Source organism: Galeopterus variegatus, unplaced genomic scaffold (genome assembly GCF_000696425.1).
Source record: "Galeopterus variegatus unplaced genomic scaffold, G_variegatus-3.0.2 Scaffold1906, whole genome shotgun sequence".
NCBI classification, from domain to species: domain Eukaryota; kingdom Metazoa; phylum Chordata; class Mammalia; order Dermoptera; family Cynocephalidae; genus Galeopterus; species Galeopterus variegatus.
In genome coordinates, this window is record NW_007728017.1 from 281,965 (window position 1) to 297,240 (window position 15,276).

At 37.7% G+C, this 15,276-nt stretch overlaps 1 protein-coding gene across 2 annotated transcripts in view; it reads right to left on the reverse strand.

The window, feature by feature from the left end:
* Positions 1–4,141: 4,141 nt before the first annotated feature.
* The window catches only part of ACADSB (acyl-CoA dehydrogenase, short/branched chain), a 42,267-nt gene continuing 31,132 nt past the window's right edge, over positions 4,142–15,276 (reverse strand). The window contains exons 8-12 of one of the 2 annotated variants that reach the window (XM_008579536.1): positions 13,794–13,883; positions 10,008–10,145; positions 7,920–8,019; positions 7,000–7,110; positions 4,142–4,686 (exon numbers count right to left, since the gene is read on the reverse strand). In XM_008579536.1, the coding sequence (XP_008577758.1) occupies positions 7,040–7,110; positions 7,920–8,019; positions 10,008–10,145; positions 13,794–13,883 (399 nt within the window). In that variant the 3' untranslated portion in view covers positions 4,142–4,686; positions 7,000–7,039. Of the gene's footprint in view, positions 4,703–6,999; positions 7,111–7,919; positions 8,020–10,007; positions 10,146–13,793; positions 13,884–15,276 lie in introns of both variants that reach the window. The other variant, XM_008579535.1, reaches the window with a different exon arrangement.

Sequence of the window (15,276 nt, forward strand, 5' to 3'; positions counted from 1 at the left end):
AGTGCTAGGGGAGAAGTTGAAAAGAAACATGGACTTTGGGACTGGAATCATTTTGAGCACCCTAGTCAAGTTTTAGTTTGTGATGAAGATCCCCTGGGGGACTCTTAAACAGGCAGATTCCCAGGCCCCAGGCACAATGATAGTTCTCATAGATCAGGCAGTAGGCCTTTTCACAAGCAGGTCATTTGGGGGCAGGCCTCTTCCTGAGGACTTTGTCTGACTTTACTCAATTAATAACCACATAAGACTCCCAGATCTCTATTTCCTACCCTAATCCCTCACCAGCATTTTAGACATAAATTTCCAAAGACTGCTGGACATACTGCCAGGACAGAACTGAAAATAAACACTAGATCCAATAACTAAGAAATTCTGCAAAATGGTATTCCACAGTCTGCACTTTTAAGACTCAAAGTTATTCTAAAGCACAGTGAAGTTTGAGAACCACTGGTACAGAGAATAGAAGAGGTACAATGGTAGAATCTCGATAAACATTTCCACTAGAAGGAAAAGAAACCAGGGAAGTGTCAGTTAAAAGAAGGAAGGGCTTAGTAGGAAACAAAGAGCCTTAGGAAGAAGAGGGGTGTCCAAAACTATAGGAGTTGGGATGAGTATAATAGGCCACCAATTAAGGGTAAAAAGATGACTTTTGAGAACACTGTTTAAAGCCACTGACAAAAGTGAACACTAGGTTAAAAGGGATTAAGGCTGAGAAGCTGATGTAGAGAAAGCAACCAGTGTCCATCCTTTCAGTACCACAGAGCAGTGGATCACGGGACACTTATTTTTTAAGGATGGGGAGATACGAACATATGCAGATCGAAGGAGGGAGCCAACAGGACTCAAGAGTCTGCAAATGAAACCAAGAAGAAAATAATGGCCCTAGGGCCGGCCCGTGGCTCACTCGGTAGAGTGCGGTGCTGATAACACCAAGGCCACGGGTTCGGATCCTATATAGGGATGGCCGGTTTGCTCACTGGCTGAGCATGGTGCTGACAACACCAAGCCAAGGGTTGAGATCCCCTTACCGGTCATCTTTAAAAAAAAAAAAAAAGAAAATAATGGCCCAGCTTCCCAGGGATGGCCTCGCTTTCTCTCTCTCTCTCTCTCTTTTTTTTTTTTAGGTATGACACCCACACACACTGACTGACCAACCTTCTTAGTAAAAATCTGATTTAGAGGCAATCATTTAATCAGGGGTTAGCAAAATTTTCCTAATGGGCCTGACAGTATTTTTAGGCTTTGTGGGCAAAAGGCAACATTGAGGATAGGGCCGGCCCGTGGCTCACTCGGGAGAGTGTGGTGCTGATAACACCAAGGCCATGGTTTGGATCCTATACAGGGATGGCTGGTGAGCTCACTTGGGAGAGCGTGGTGCTGACAACACCAAGTCAAGGGTTAAGATCCCCTTACCAGTCATCTTTAAAAAAAAAAAAAAAAGACATTGAGGGTATTATGTACATATTTATATACCATTTAACACAGAAAAAAAAAAAGAAAAACATTTCTAGCTTGCAGTCCATAACAAAAATAGGCAGGGGGTCAGACTTGGCCCACGGGTCATACTTTGCCCATCCAATTTAAACCACAGACCTGGGTTCTCCAACTTGAGTTGTACAAACGCTGTGTGGTTTATTATTTTATCAATGACTTGCTGATGATTTCATCTCCACACATGGATCTTATTCTTTTAAACTGCTGAAAGGATCGTACAGTGTGTATCTCCATGACTTATCTGTTCTCCTACTAAGCCATTTCTGCCCAGCACATCCCTGCCATTGCCTTCTTGTACATTCTCCCTAAAGCACTGAATGAGGTAGCTGGGCTTGTCATGCCCTTGTCAAAAATTTGTAATTTAATTTTTATTTTCTAATAATTCCAGGTTATTTAAAGTTATGACTAGCTTTTATTTTGTTTTGTTTTTCTTTATTTTATGACTAGCTTTTTTATATCCTATCTTTTTGTTGTTTATTTATCTACTTATCATTGTATTTAGTGAATGCTGCCTGTAAAATTTTGTCTTTTTAGAATCTGTAGAAATGCTAATGACCATTCATTTGCACTCGAAAAGAAACAAAAAGCTCTCTCTGTATATATCAAATTTGTTAATTATGCTATCCACATCCTCTACATCTGTTCTTGCCTTCTCCTAGTTGACTTGTTGATTTCCAAGTCAGCACCTATGGTTATGGCTTCGTCAATTTTTTTCATTGCATTTCTATTTGTTTTGCTCTATATAGTTCCCAGTTATGCTGTTAGGGACATAAAGTTCATGACTATTGGACCTTCTTGGTGAACTCTTCCATTTTATGAGATATCCTTTAAAATTATTTTTGCTTTTAATTCAGTTTTGTTAGATATTAACATTGCTATTCCTGCTTTTCTTTTTGTACCATTTGTATAGTTTTTTTTAATATAAGGTCTTATTTCCACTTTCCTGTGCTGCTTTGTTTTAGGTGTTTCTAACTTTATAGCTGGGAATGAAATATTTCTTTGGCTCTATTGGAACATCTTTTATTTTTAATGGGTGAATTTAACCCATTTGCACCTACTAATACTACTGTTTGACTATATTCCTACCTTATTTTGTTTTCTACTTAACCATGATTTCTTTAAAAAATATTGTAAAGTTAGTTTTTTTCTTTATATTGCGAGCTCTCTGTACAAATAATTGCAAATCAAACATGCTGCAGCCACTGCTCAGATTTTTATTTTCTGCTTTCCTGTCATTCTTCCCACACCAGGGCAGCTTACATGTTCTTAATTTTTTTCCCCCCAAATCAAGAGCCAAACATGGCATAATACAGCATGTCCCAGGTGGAACTCTAAAAGAAATGACATGTTTTAGGTGTTTACTTAGTTACCATCTTAGTACTTTTCTTGTCCCTCGAATTGCATTTGCCTGCTGCCTTGTCCACCTGCTCCCCATCCTTTCCTCCTAAACACACACGTTCCCACCACACCTACTTATTGTCTCACAGGCCCTGTTCTTAGCTAGTTTCTCTGCTTGAAAAGATTTGAAACTCATCCATGAAGAACTATTAGCTAAAAAAGGACTAGTTGGTAATGGCATTTTACTGGGAGGCTCCTGAAGATGAATAAGCCTTAAAGACCCAAAGGGATGAATCTAGGGGGGCCCGAGTTTGAACCCCTTTTCTGCCATGAACCAATAAGCATCTTATTTAGCCTCTCTATGCCTCAGTCTCCTTGCCTGTAAAATGGGGTAATAATAGCACCTACCTCATAGGGTTGTTGAGAGTTAATGTGTCGAGAGTGTAGAATTACTGGCACGTGGTAAGAGCTCAAGAGATGTTAGCAGTTATTGTTATCACTCTAATGGATCTAAAGAAATAATTCTGCATAGGGTTGACCCTGGTAGGTTTCTACTCAGTCTTTTTGTGGAGATACACTAATGAATACAGAAAAAAGACACCTGAGGTGGGCACACATCTAAATAAAGAGCTGTTCTTATTCATCTTTGCATGGTGGCTCAAAGCCCATAGCACCTTGGACATAATGACCACTCAGTACATGCTGCTGAATGGCAAAAAGAAAAAAAGTGACTGAAAGCCTAGATCCTAAAATAATGCAGAAAATAATGAGGAACAGGTAAGCTGAAATCTCCTATGGCTTTAGACTACAGTGTATCACTGAGTAAAAAGTGCAATAATATAAAATTTCCAAAAGTAATACTATAAAGCACAGGCATAAATACAAGCCAGATAATATCTGTCATGTGATGATGTGCTCAAAAGAGGTGATCCCTCAACTGAACACATGCTTATTTTGCCATTAAAAAAAAGAGTCCTGTGACAAAATGTTCTTTAACATCACGAATTTAAACTTGGTCTATATTACAAGGCCTCTTCTCTGAAAACAAACAAAATTGGCTTACCTGAATGGCTACTGGCTTGAAAACAAAGTTGTTGTATGTATCTGGCAGGAAGATTACATTAGTTTATTTCATCGGTATGTGCAACAAACAATTTTGCTTTCTCAGGATGGCAAAAATCTCCAGTTAATTTAGTGCTTTATTTTTTCATTCTCCATAAATACTGATTTTGTAACACTGAATATAGTCTGAAACATACCATTAAAACAAAACTTTGACTTCATGAAAGATCAGCAAAGATACATCAGCAAGGATATAACTAGTACATTTATTAAAATACATCATATCAGTGAAACCAAATGATCACACACAATAATCTTCACATTTCACATACAAGCTACACAGCCTAGGAGAGCTCACTATACGCCAGTGTCTTTGGCAAGTGATTAACACATGTAAGTGATGACACTTATCAATTATAATACTTCTTAAACATTAATTTTTTATCAGTTAAACTAAAATAAATCAACAAAATATAACAAGGATGAAATCCAACATTTGTTGAAATGAGAAAATGTTTAATAAGGAGAACACTGAATTGGGAACCACTGTGTGTGGATTCCTGTCTTTGTCTGTGGATGGATGATCTTGGGCAAGGAACCTAGGTTACTAAAGTGAATCCTTCACTTTTCAAATGATAGTTGGGTAGATGCTTCTCTCATCTTTCTAGGTTTAACTTTCCATGATTCAAAAATGTTTGACACTAATCCATTTTCATGCTATAAAATGAAATCACTAACAATACTAACCTGACAGCAGGGTTAAGTCCAGCTCCACCCACACAAATCTGAGCCCTAAGACAAACCAAACCTCAAATTAACAAACAATAACAACAGGCTTCAGGAGGTGAACGCTGTGATCCACCAAACACAAACTCAAGATAGTTTTAAAGATACTGTCCTTATGAGAAGAAAAGCTATAATGGGAGAACTACAGGGAAAACTCACAACATCCTCTTTGGTAAAACAATAAAATAACACAATGATTCACTAATAGAAGGTAGACACATATATTAACTATAATATATAATATAATTAATTTAAATTGTTCTTTGGGAATGTGCACAAGATATATACACAGAATTAAAACTTTATTAATACTAAATATAAATTCAAGGTCCACATGTATCTGGGAGGCTCGCTGATGCTGCTAATTTGAATATGAGGCTTATTGTACTTTCATGTATTTATAATGCTACAGGAAGAAGTTGGGATTCTTCTTACTAATGCGGGCTTCTACTCCATTATCTGAAAAGGCCACTTTTTCACATAATCACAGAAATTAAAGATGTCCAAGCCCCCCTTTAGGGCATTTCATCCATCCCCTACCTTTCTTATCAGATTACTGTCTTTTTGTTCTGAAAGACAGAATTGAGTGGGTTTTCATCATCTCCCTATTTGAAAGTCAAGTAGACTTTTATCTCTTTGGACCCAAGGCCTAAATTTGTTATTTCTTCCTAATATTTTAATATAATTCCTAACTCAATTATATTAACAGAATTTTGAATATTTAACTATAATTTGCATTGCAGAAATTAATCCAACTCAATAAACATAAATGTGCAAAGCAAAATTACTTTGAAAATGTCAGGTTTTCCTAACAAACATAATTATTTCATTAAAGTGCTAAAATGCTTCCCATTTAATAGTAATGATTATTTTAAGAAACTGCATGATACTCAAAACACTTTTCATCTCTAATCCATGCCCCTTTTTCAGGAAATACAAAACTCTCACTTCTCCACTATCCATCTGCCTCCTCAGGGGACTCAGGATCTATACCCCAGAAGGGTCTCTCCTCCTGAGTGAGAACCCTTAGTACTGAAGAAACGGCATCACCAGCTATTTCTTTTGTTGAGTTCTGCCTGCCTATGATTCGTATCATAAGACAATAGATTTTGCCTTCCCAAATATAAAATTATTTTAATGTTGAATATGCTTTTTCAAACTCTGTAGCCAATTTCTATCCCCTACTCCTTACGAGATCTCGATACATTACTTTATGGGGCAAGATATCTCTCTTGAGAATCACTGAACCAAAACCCAATTTCAGAATTATTCTTCAGGATAAAGCCCAATAACCAAGTTTGAGGAAACAGTATTCAATTAAAATACATAAATAAATTGTAGTATTGCAAATTGTACATGATAAAATGAATATGACAATATTGATTATCTTCTGATTGCTACACCAAATTATTATTATTTTGTGCTGAAACCAGGGAACAAACCATATACCAAATTATTTTATACTTGTAAACTACTGCAGAGACTTATTTTTAGCTTTTTTTTTTTTTTTTGGCAGCAGTTGGGTACAGGGAACTGAACCCTTGACCTCGGTATTGTGAGGCAATTCTCTAAACAACTGAGCTAACTGGTCAGTCCCCAGAGACCTGTTTTTAAAATAACCTGCTGAAACCATCACAAAACTTAACTTTTATGCAGGTCAATTATAGTAACAAATTGCATTGCTTTACTTTATAAAATGATGTTTTCTTCAAATATATGACCTACAAAGTTATACCCCTATTTTCCACTCATTCTCAGATATTTAGAACTAGAATTTTTAGATTTTTCTAAATAAATTTTTATTAGTTTCTACCTCATTTAGCAACTTAGAATTGAATCCATAAAGTATTAAATAAAAATTGCCCACTATAACAAATGTTTCTCTGACTGATGCCACAGGATAAAGATTTAATAGGAATATAAAATAGCTATTTCTATAAGTAATAGAAATGCTGATGAAGTGAAACTTCTGTATACTCTGAAACTAGAATGACAATATAAATATGTATAGAGCTATAAAAGCAGTTTTGGAGAAAATTTGGTTGCATTTCTTCCCAAATTTAAAAAACAATCTCCTGTGCTCGAGTTAAGCAGACTGAGGAGATAAAACAGAAAAGGTTTTCCCCAAGGTCTGTGAATAAGGGCTTAAATAAAATACTTTAGGCTGGCAGGTTAGCTCAGTTGGCTAGGGTGTGGTATTATAACACCAAGGGTTAGGATCCCCGTACCAGTCAGCCGTCAAAAAAAAAAAGAAAACAAAACTTCAATGCTATGGAGGTTTACTCTCCCAATGAGGCACAGTGGTTGAAAATTTTATACCAGTGACACCAGGGAGGGGTCCCCTTCCTATGGATGTCAGTCAGTATTCCCCATCGATGTGCTTTGCAATGGTGTTCAGCTGGATATTGGAAGTACCTTCATATATTGTACCTTAAACAAAAGGCAGCAAAAGAACAATCAGGAGTGACCCTTAGCTTAGAGTCTATACAAGAAATAGCTTTATCAACATTACCTCTGCACTTGCTACAAAACTGTTAACGGTAGATCATTCAATCAATGTCCTCTGGATATGGTACTGTTTAACAAAGTAATTTTGTCCAAGAGATGACAATTTTCCATTTGGTTTATAGATGTTCAGAATCAGTATTAAACAGTTGAAGGTTTTGGTTTTTAAAACTACCAATGCATAAGCTCAGACTGTTATTAAGGAACAGGCAGTTTTTGAAGCTGTTGTGTTTATTTTCCTATCTGGTAGCAGAGCCCTGGACCACTCAGGCTAGATTTAGGCACTTAGCTTCTGAAATTAGAACAATATTTCAAAGAACAGTATTAGACTATACTAACCAAAAATATTAAAAGTTTTAGTAAAAGAGAAATTAAGGTAGTAGATTTTGTTGCGGTTTTACTAAAAGGCCTGTTGAAGCATTTTCGAAGGCAATTTGATGTTTTTAAATATATGAGGGTACTTCAAAAAGTTCGTGAAAAAATGGAATTGAAAAGATAATACACATCTTTCCATGAACTTTTTAAAGACCTCTCATAGAAATCCATTTTTTTTTTGTAGGAAGAGGAAGAGAAAAAAGTCAGCCACAAGAGAAGAGGGCCAATCAGGATAGACTGAGGAGATTAAAACTGCCTTTGCCTAGGTAAGAGTATTGTAAAATCACCAAATACAATCGCTCAAAAACCTACAAAGACAAATGAAACAAAACAAAGTAAAATGTGAAAAATCTACTCACCGATCTTTGCATCTCGGAAGTATTTCTCCACAGGGTAATCTTTGGTGTAGCCTACTCCTCCCATCCACTCAATACATTTACTAGTTGTCAGCCCTGCAATCTACCCCACAAAAAACAGCAGCAAATCACACACTGAAACCACATGATTTATGCATTATAAACACATGGATTCACTGTTATTGGCAATCGGAAGGGCTGAAGTGATTCTATAAAGCAGCATTATCTCTGTAGTCCCATTCTCTATACCATTTCAGTAAAATAGCTTATTAATTCACAAAATTCCTATTTTCTTAAGAAAATTAGAGTATTGTTCACACTCATGCTTGCTGACAGATATAATTTATTCGGCAAATATTTATCAAGGGCCTTCTTTATACCACACACTCTGCCAGTCCCTGGGTATACAGTGGTAGGGGTGGGTAGTCACTGCCCTGTTGGTCCTGGTGGTCATTTAGAGACAAGCATTAAACCAACAAGCACTGAAACTGGTAAACCGCATGGGGCAAAAGACGAGCTTGCTAGGAATACCTGAGGAAATTACAGCGTATCTGAGACCTAAAGGATGAGTTAGGGGGCATTTCAAGCTGAAGAACCTGTGGAAAGGCTTCACAGGGAGACTGGCCAGCGGGTTGGGGTGAGAGCAAGCTGTGAAAAGATAATGGAGGGCAGGATGGCCTTACAGGATGGCGAGCAGTTTGAATACTGTAATGCCCCCTCCAAGATGTCCACATCCTCATCCCTAGAAACTGTGAACATGCTACCTTACATGGCCCTAGGGACTTTGCAGATGTGATTAAGTTAAGGACCTTGCGATGGGTGGGTCCAGTGGAATCACAAGCATCCTTATAAGGGAAAGAGAGAAGAGGCAGGAGTGTTAGTCATTGAAGGTGATGTAACCATGGAAATAGGAAGCAGGTCAGAGAGAGATATGAACATTTTATATTGTTGACTTGGAAGATGGAGGAAGGGGCTATGAGTCAAGGAATGCAAGCAGCCCCTAGAAGCTGGTAACAGATTCTCCCCTGGAAACTCCAGAAAGGCAACCCTGCTGACAACTTAATTTTATCCCATTGGGACCCATTTCAGATTTCTGACCTCCAGAAGTAAGAGATAATAAAATTGTATTATTTTAGGCTACTAAATTTTTGGGAATTTGTTATAGCTGTAATAGTAAACAAATACAAATATTCCATTTGTTATGAGAAGCCACTGAAGGTTTAAAGCTGGAGAGTGATGTGGTCTCATGTACACTTTGTAAAGGGACTGGAGGAAGAAACAGGGACCAAGAGAGCAGTCAGGTGACTGCAGTACTCGGGTTGAGATATGATGCAGCTTGCACCAGATAGGTGGTAGTGAAGAGGAACAGAGCTAAAGAAATTCAGATCATCTGGGGGTAGATTGTACATAGGAACTGATGATGGACTCGCTGGGGGGGATGAGGGAAAGGAGGTGTTGAGATGACTCTCAGGTTTCTGACTGGTGTGTTGGGTGGTGGGTAAAGCAGAAGTTGGATAGATTAGTCTGGAACTCGGAAGGGAGGCTGAGACAGGAGATTAAGTTTAGGGGCTAGAGAGGTAAAATAAGTATTTAAAGCCATGGAATGAGTGAGACATACTGGCGAGGCCGGGAAACAGCTGCCTAATGACTTGGTTAAGTTCTCCAACCCAAGCCTAATGTGTTAAGTATAGAATGCATATGTATGAACAGAAAGTAATACAAACATGGACAATCTTTCCTTGCTGTTTTTAATCTCATTTCCTCATATTATGAACACATCATCTTCCGCGGCATTCCCTTTGCTCCCACTTGAAACCCTGGGCATGACGCCATCATTCAGAGGAGGCTCACCCTTGGATTTGTGGTGGGTGGTCTACCTGAACTGGGCTACTCAGGAAAACAGTGAGACTTCACAGAATTAAAGCATTTTCCTATGGCAGCTTTACTTTTTTGTTTTTCTATTGTAGGAACTGGAAACTCCATGTTATCTTACTTGAATAACAACTAAAGATCAATCAACATTCCTAAGTGAAAAGGTAAATAAGCACATATCTGCAAAAAAAAAAGGTTGAGTTACTTTTTTTTTTTTACCTCTGATGCATAGTATTTGGCCATAGATGCTTCTTTTATGAATGGCCTTCCAGCTTCTACAAGCCTAGCAGCGTTGTATGTTAGTAATCTTGTAGCTTCCAGCTGGGTGGCCACATGAGCCACTTGGTGTTGGAGACCCTGTAACGTTCAGGCCCAAGTTAGATAGACGTGATTTCTAAAAACACAGCTCATTTACAGCCCTACCACCCTAATGCACCTGATCTTGCCTAAAAACACAGCTCATTCTCAAAGTCCTGCATGGATACACAATACTGACAGTCTCAAAATATATCCCAAAGAAATTCAATTTTTAAAAATACTTTAAAATGTGCAATATAAAAGGAAATATGACACTACTAGTATTGCTAAACCCTCTTTTCTTAGAAAAATTTCAAAGGGCATGTAATTCTTTATGATTGTCAAGATTTAAATAAATTATCATACGGTTAGGTTTAAAAACTTGACTGTTAATAATTATTTTCAACTCTGATCAAAATTGAGCTTAAAGTAAATCCTAGTATAGCAAAACTTTTAATACATTATTTGCTTAAATTAAGAAAGCTCTGATTCTGCATATGGCCTCAAGGCATTAAAAGATGTTAGCTGCAAAGTAATGAAGCACCAATTTCCTTCTCCTAGTAACTTTATTAATGGGACTCCACTGCAATACCTATGAACAGGGCACCAGTTCCTTTAAGGTTGTAGAAAATGAGAATAACTGCTTAAAAAACCCACCCTAAAGAAATTACTACCACTTTGAAATTTTAGAGGGTGATTAGGTGCACACTAAATGTTTGTCAATAAAAGAAACGGGTGACTTAGTGAGTGAGAACATGAATATTAACATTCATAGTTACAAATAATTTCCTGGAAAGATAGGCACAGATGTTTATTACAAACTGAAATGTTTCTCATGCCTAACCTATCCAATCACCCAGATATTTATTGAGCACCTACAGCATGCCAGGCGTTGTGCTGAGGCATCACATTAAACATTACAGTCAGAGTTCCTTGTTCTCACGATTTATATAGTTCAACAGGGAGAACAGATAATTAAATAATTATAATAATGTGATGAACATTAAGACAGAGAACCTTGATTAAGGCAATTACTCAATAATTCCAGGAATGACCTTTCCTAAACAGAAAGGAGGGATAAACTGGAGAAAAACAGCACTGCTCACAAATACCATACAGATTCTTTTCCTTCTCCTTCTGTAATATTTGATATATATTAAAATTGGAAAGTACCAAAAAAAAAAAAAAGATTGTTACATACATATAGGTTACGAAGTATAATAATAAATTGAACTCTCACAAACTTATGTGTGGAGCAAATATCTTCTCCCTTACAATTTGTCTTTTCACTTTATGGCATCTTTTGAGGAAGAGAAATTTACCAATCTTATCACCAATCTTATATTTATGGTTAGTCCTTTTTGTGTCTCGTTTATAAAATCCTTTCCTACCATGAGGTCATAAAGATATTTTCCTATGTTTTCTCCTAAAATTTTTCATGTTTGGCTTTTTACATGATGTCTTTACATCTGAAATCTATTTTCTGTATATGGTGTGAGATAGGGATACAGTTTCATTTTTTTCCACATGGAAAGAATATATTCCCACTCAGTGATCTGCAATGCCATCTCTACCATATGCCAAATTTGCATCCATACATGGGTCTATTTATGGCCTTTCTCTTTTGTTCCATCAATCAGTTTGTCTATTTCTATGCCAGTATCACTGTTCTAGAAATTTTTTAGGGCTTTTTATGTAAAATTCAGAGATTCTGATGATTTTTGCAAAGTGCAGACAGTCAGCAACTTATGATGGTTTGACTTATGATGGTTCGGTATACTACTCAAATTACATGAGATATTCAACATTTTATTTCAAAATAGACTTTGTATTGGATGATTTGCCCAACTGTAGGCTAATGTAAGCATTCTGAGCACATTTAAGGTAGGCTAGGTTCAGCTATGGTGTCTGGCAGGTCAGGTGTATTTTCAATGCATTTTCAACTTACTATGGGTTTATCAAGACACAACCCCATCCTAAGTCAACGAGCATCTGTACATTCAGTTCAATTTAATTTACAGTTGCCTTCCATGTTGTCTATTCTAATTACTAAATTAGGTACCATGAGAGGCAGAAAAGTGACTGAGGATGAATAGGCCTGGTCCTTATTCTCAAGGACCTTACAGTCTAGAGGTGAGAAAGATATGAATGAATGCATGCAAAGCAAAAACCAAATCACACTAATAAGATAAGGTAGGTAGAAAACACCAAACTAACTTTAATCAAAGCTTCGCATAGTTGACAATGTTGCTTTTTAAGATCAAATTTCTACATTTTCTTTTAATTACCTATACTAAGCATCTCTAAAAATGTTATGATTATATCTATTAGTACACCTGACCTTTCAATATACGTATGTGGAAACATTGTTTCCTGTGTACAAGGGAGATCAAAAGCCTCCCTCAAAACTTTTTTTTTTTTTTTTTTTTTTTTTCCAGCACCATGCTCTAACCAACTGAGCTAACCAGCCAGCCTCAAAACTGTCTTTACATTATGTCCTTTTCATTGCAATCTATGTGGTAGCTGGCTCTGAGGAAGGACTCTAGCATAATGAAATAAAAATCACGCCAGGAGCCAAGACAAAAACCTGTAATTTTGGCACCATACCAGCTGTATGGCCTTGGGAACTCAACCTCCATGTGCCTCAGTTTCTCATGTTTAAGATCAGGATGACAGCATGGGCTATGGTAGGCGCTGGCTAGACTGGCCACTCTCAGGCCTTCTGGGTCTTGAACTGACTGCGCATGTCCATAGTCTAGTATCTCTACACAAATGCAATTTGAGGTGCTCATATGATTCCTAGTGATTATTATAAACCTGAATACAATGCAGCACAACGGAGCTGGTAGTATAAGAAATTATGCTTAGAGCCTAAGGCTGTTTAAAGGGGGTTATGCAACCATGTAAAGGTTATTCTGGATTAAAGGTGACATGCTTCAGGTTGCCTAACAGGCTGAGTAAATTGCCACTGTAGGCTGCTCCACTCTGGCAAGACCTCAACACGGACAGGAAGAATATCATGGCTACCAGTGAATTCTCGGACTGCCTTTGGAGCTCTGAGAAATCTCATTACTGGACCAGGCAGTATTTCCTAATATGCTTCTTTGAGAGCATCTCGTTTCCTTTTACTGCAGCAAACTGTATCTTCTACTCTAGAAAGATGTGGATCAAAGCGTAGTCCTCTGAGGATTACCACATGGTTCTAGTCTGAATAGGGGACTCATAACAAGTGCTACCATTCACTGAACACTTGTTATACCCATGCAATGTGCTAAACACCTTATAATTAATTTAAAACAGAATAGGTAGTGTTATCTTTATTTCACAGGTGAGGCAGTTGAGGGTTAGAGAGGTGAGGTAACTTGCCCAAGGCCTAAAGCTAGTAAGTGGAAGAACCAGGATTTGAACCCAAGAAGTCTGACTCCAGACTGCATACCCTGGAACTTATGAAGCAGTGAGGAGACAACTCTTCAGTGCTTACCAAGGTATCACTAATCACGCCACAGGTGGGCCTCAAGGACTACTGTTCTGTCCCCGGAAAAGATCAAGGCATTCACAGTGTAGTCCCTGAGACCTAGACCTTCCTCTCCATCCCTCTCCCATTAAAATCCCCTTGATGGGATTCCCTCCACAGCTTTTCAACACAGCTCTTCATTAATAGGAAGCCAGAGAGTCCGGTACAGTAGAAAGCACCTAATAATTATATACCTGAAAATCAAATATTCTTTTGCCAAATTGCATTCTTTCTTTAATATATGACATAGTGTAGTCAAAACATCCTTGGGCCAGTCCCAGCATCTGTTAAAAAAAAAACAAAAACACCAGAATTTCTTATTTTGTTACAAGTCTATGCTTTTAATTATCCAAGTTGCAAATTCCTTTCACACGTAAATTTAATAGTTGGGGTAGGAGAAGAACTGGAGAGATTAAGTTGGTGAGGTGTGGTATGTGTCACCCACTGCATTTGTAGAAGTGAACTTCAAATAATTAGAAAAAAACTTTCAGTGATTTTGTATGAATATGAGTACATTTAATTCTAGGATAGAGGTAAATCTCCTGGCATGGTTGTGTTCTACAACCAGGCTACTTTTTAGGAATCTTCTCCTTTAAGCTTTGATTCTCCAGGCATAAGGTGAGCCACAGAAGTTTTACTCGGAACTGTCCTCAAAGACTATAGAGGAGCTCCCTCCAGTCCTTCTAGAAGTCAAATGTAGAAGGTCACTTCTTAACATTCTACCTTCCTGTCTATTTTGTATATAATTAGGGTTAATAAGAGCTTCCGTGGAAAGAGCATTAGAACATAAGACAGCAGTATTTCTCAGTCCCGGCTGCACATCAGAATCACTTGGGGAACTTGATAAAAAATGTACTGATACTTGGACCTAACAACTGAATCCAATCTTGGGAGTGTGGGTGTGGGAGTGTGGCCTAAACATCAGCATTTTAAAAAATCCTTAGGCGGGCCGGCCTGGTGGCGCACTGCTACAGTGCACCGCTTGGGAGCACAGCGGCGCTCCCGCCGAGGGTTTGGATCCCACATACAGACCAGTTCCCGCTCACTGGCTGAGCGAGGTGCGGGCGCAGCACCGAGGGTTGCGATCCCGTTGCCGGTCCCAGTCCGGTACAGGCGCGACACTGAGGGTTGCGATCCGTTGCCAGACACGAAAAAAAAAAAAAAATCCTTAGGTGACTTAATGCACAGCTAGGGTTGCAAACAACTGACTGAGAGCATCTGGTAAAAACATTAATTTATATGCTCAAAGAACAAATCAGGAATGTGGTGACAATTTTGGCTGAACTGTCTCATTGCTAACGAACTTCCGTATCTATTGAACAATTCAAGCTTAGAAATGGTTTCTAGATTTCAACATGAAATCACTATCTAATTATGTCAAACCATGTAGGCTTTAGGAAAGAAAAAAAAAATCAATAGTCAAAGCTTTGTGGGGAAATGCCCTCAAATTTATCAATATTTCATTAGTGTTCATTCACATTTTCTTTTAGCCTTTTATTTTTATAACTCTCTGGAAAACTGAACATTATATTAAAAATTAAAAGCACCCCAAACCCCAGATTAAAGTGAGTCAGCAAACTCACTGCACTTTCGGTGATGAGATAAAATAACACAACTATAACCTTGTTTAAAGTATATAAATAATATCCTATATTGACATCAAGACTGAAATTACCA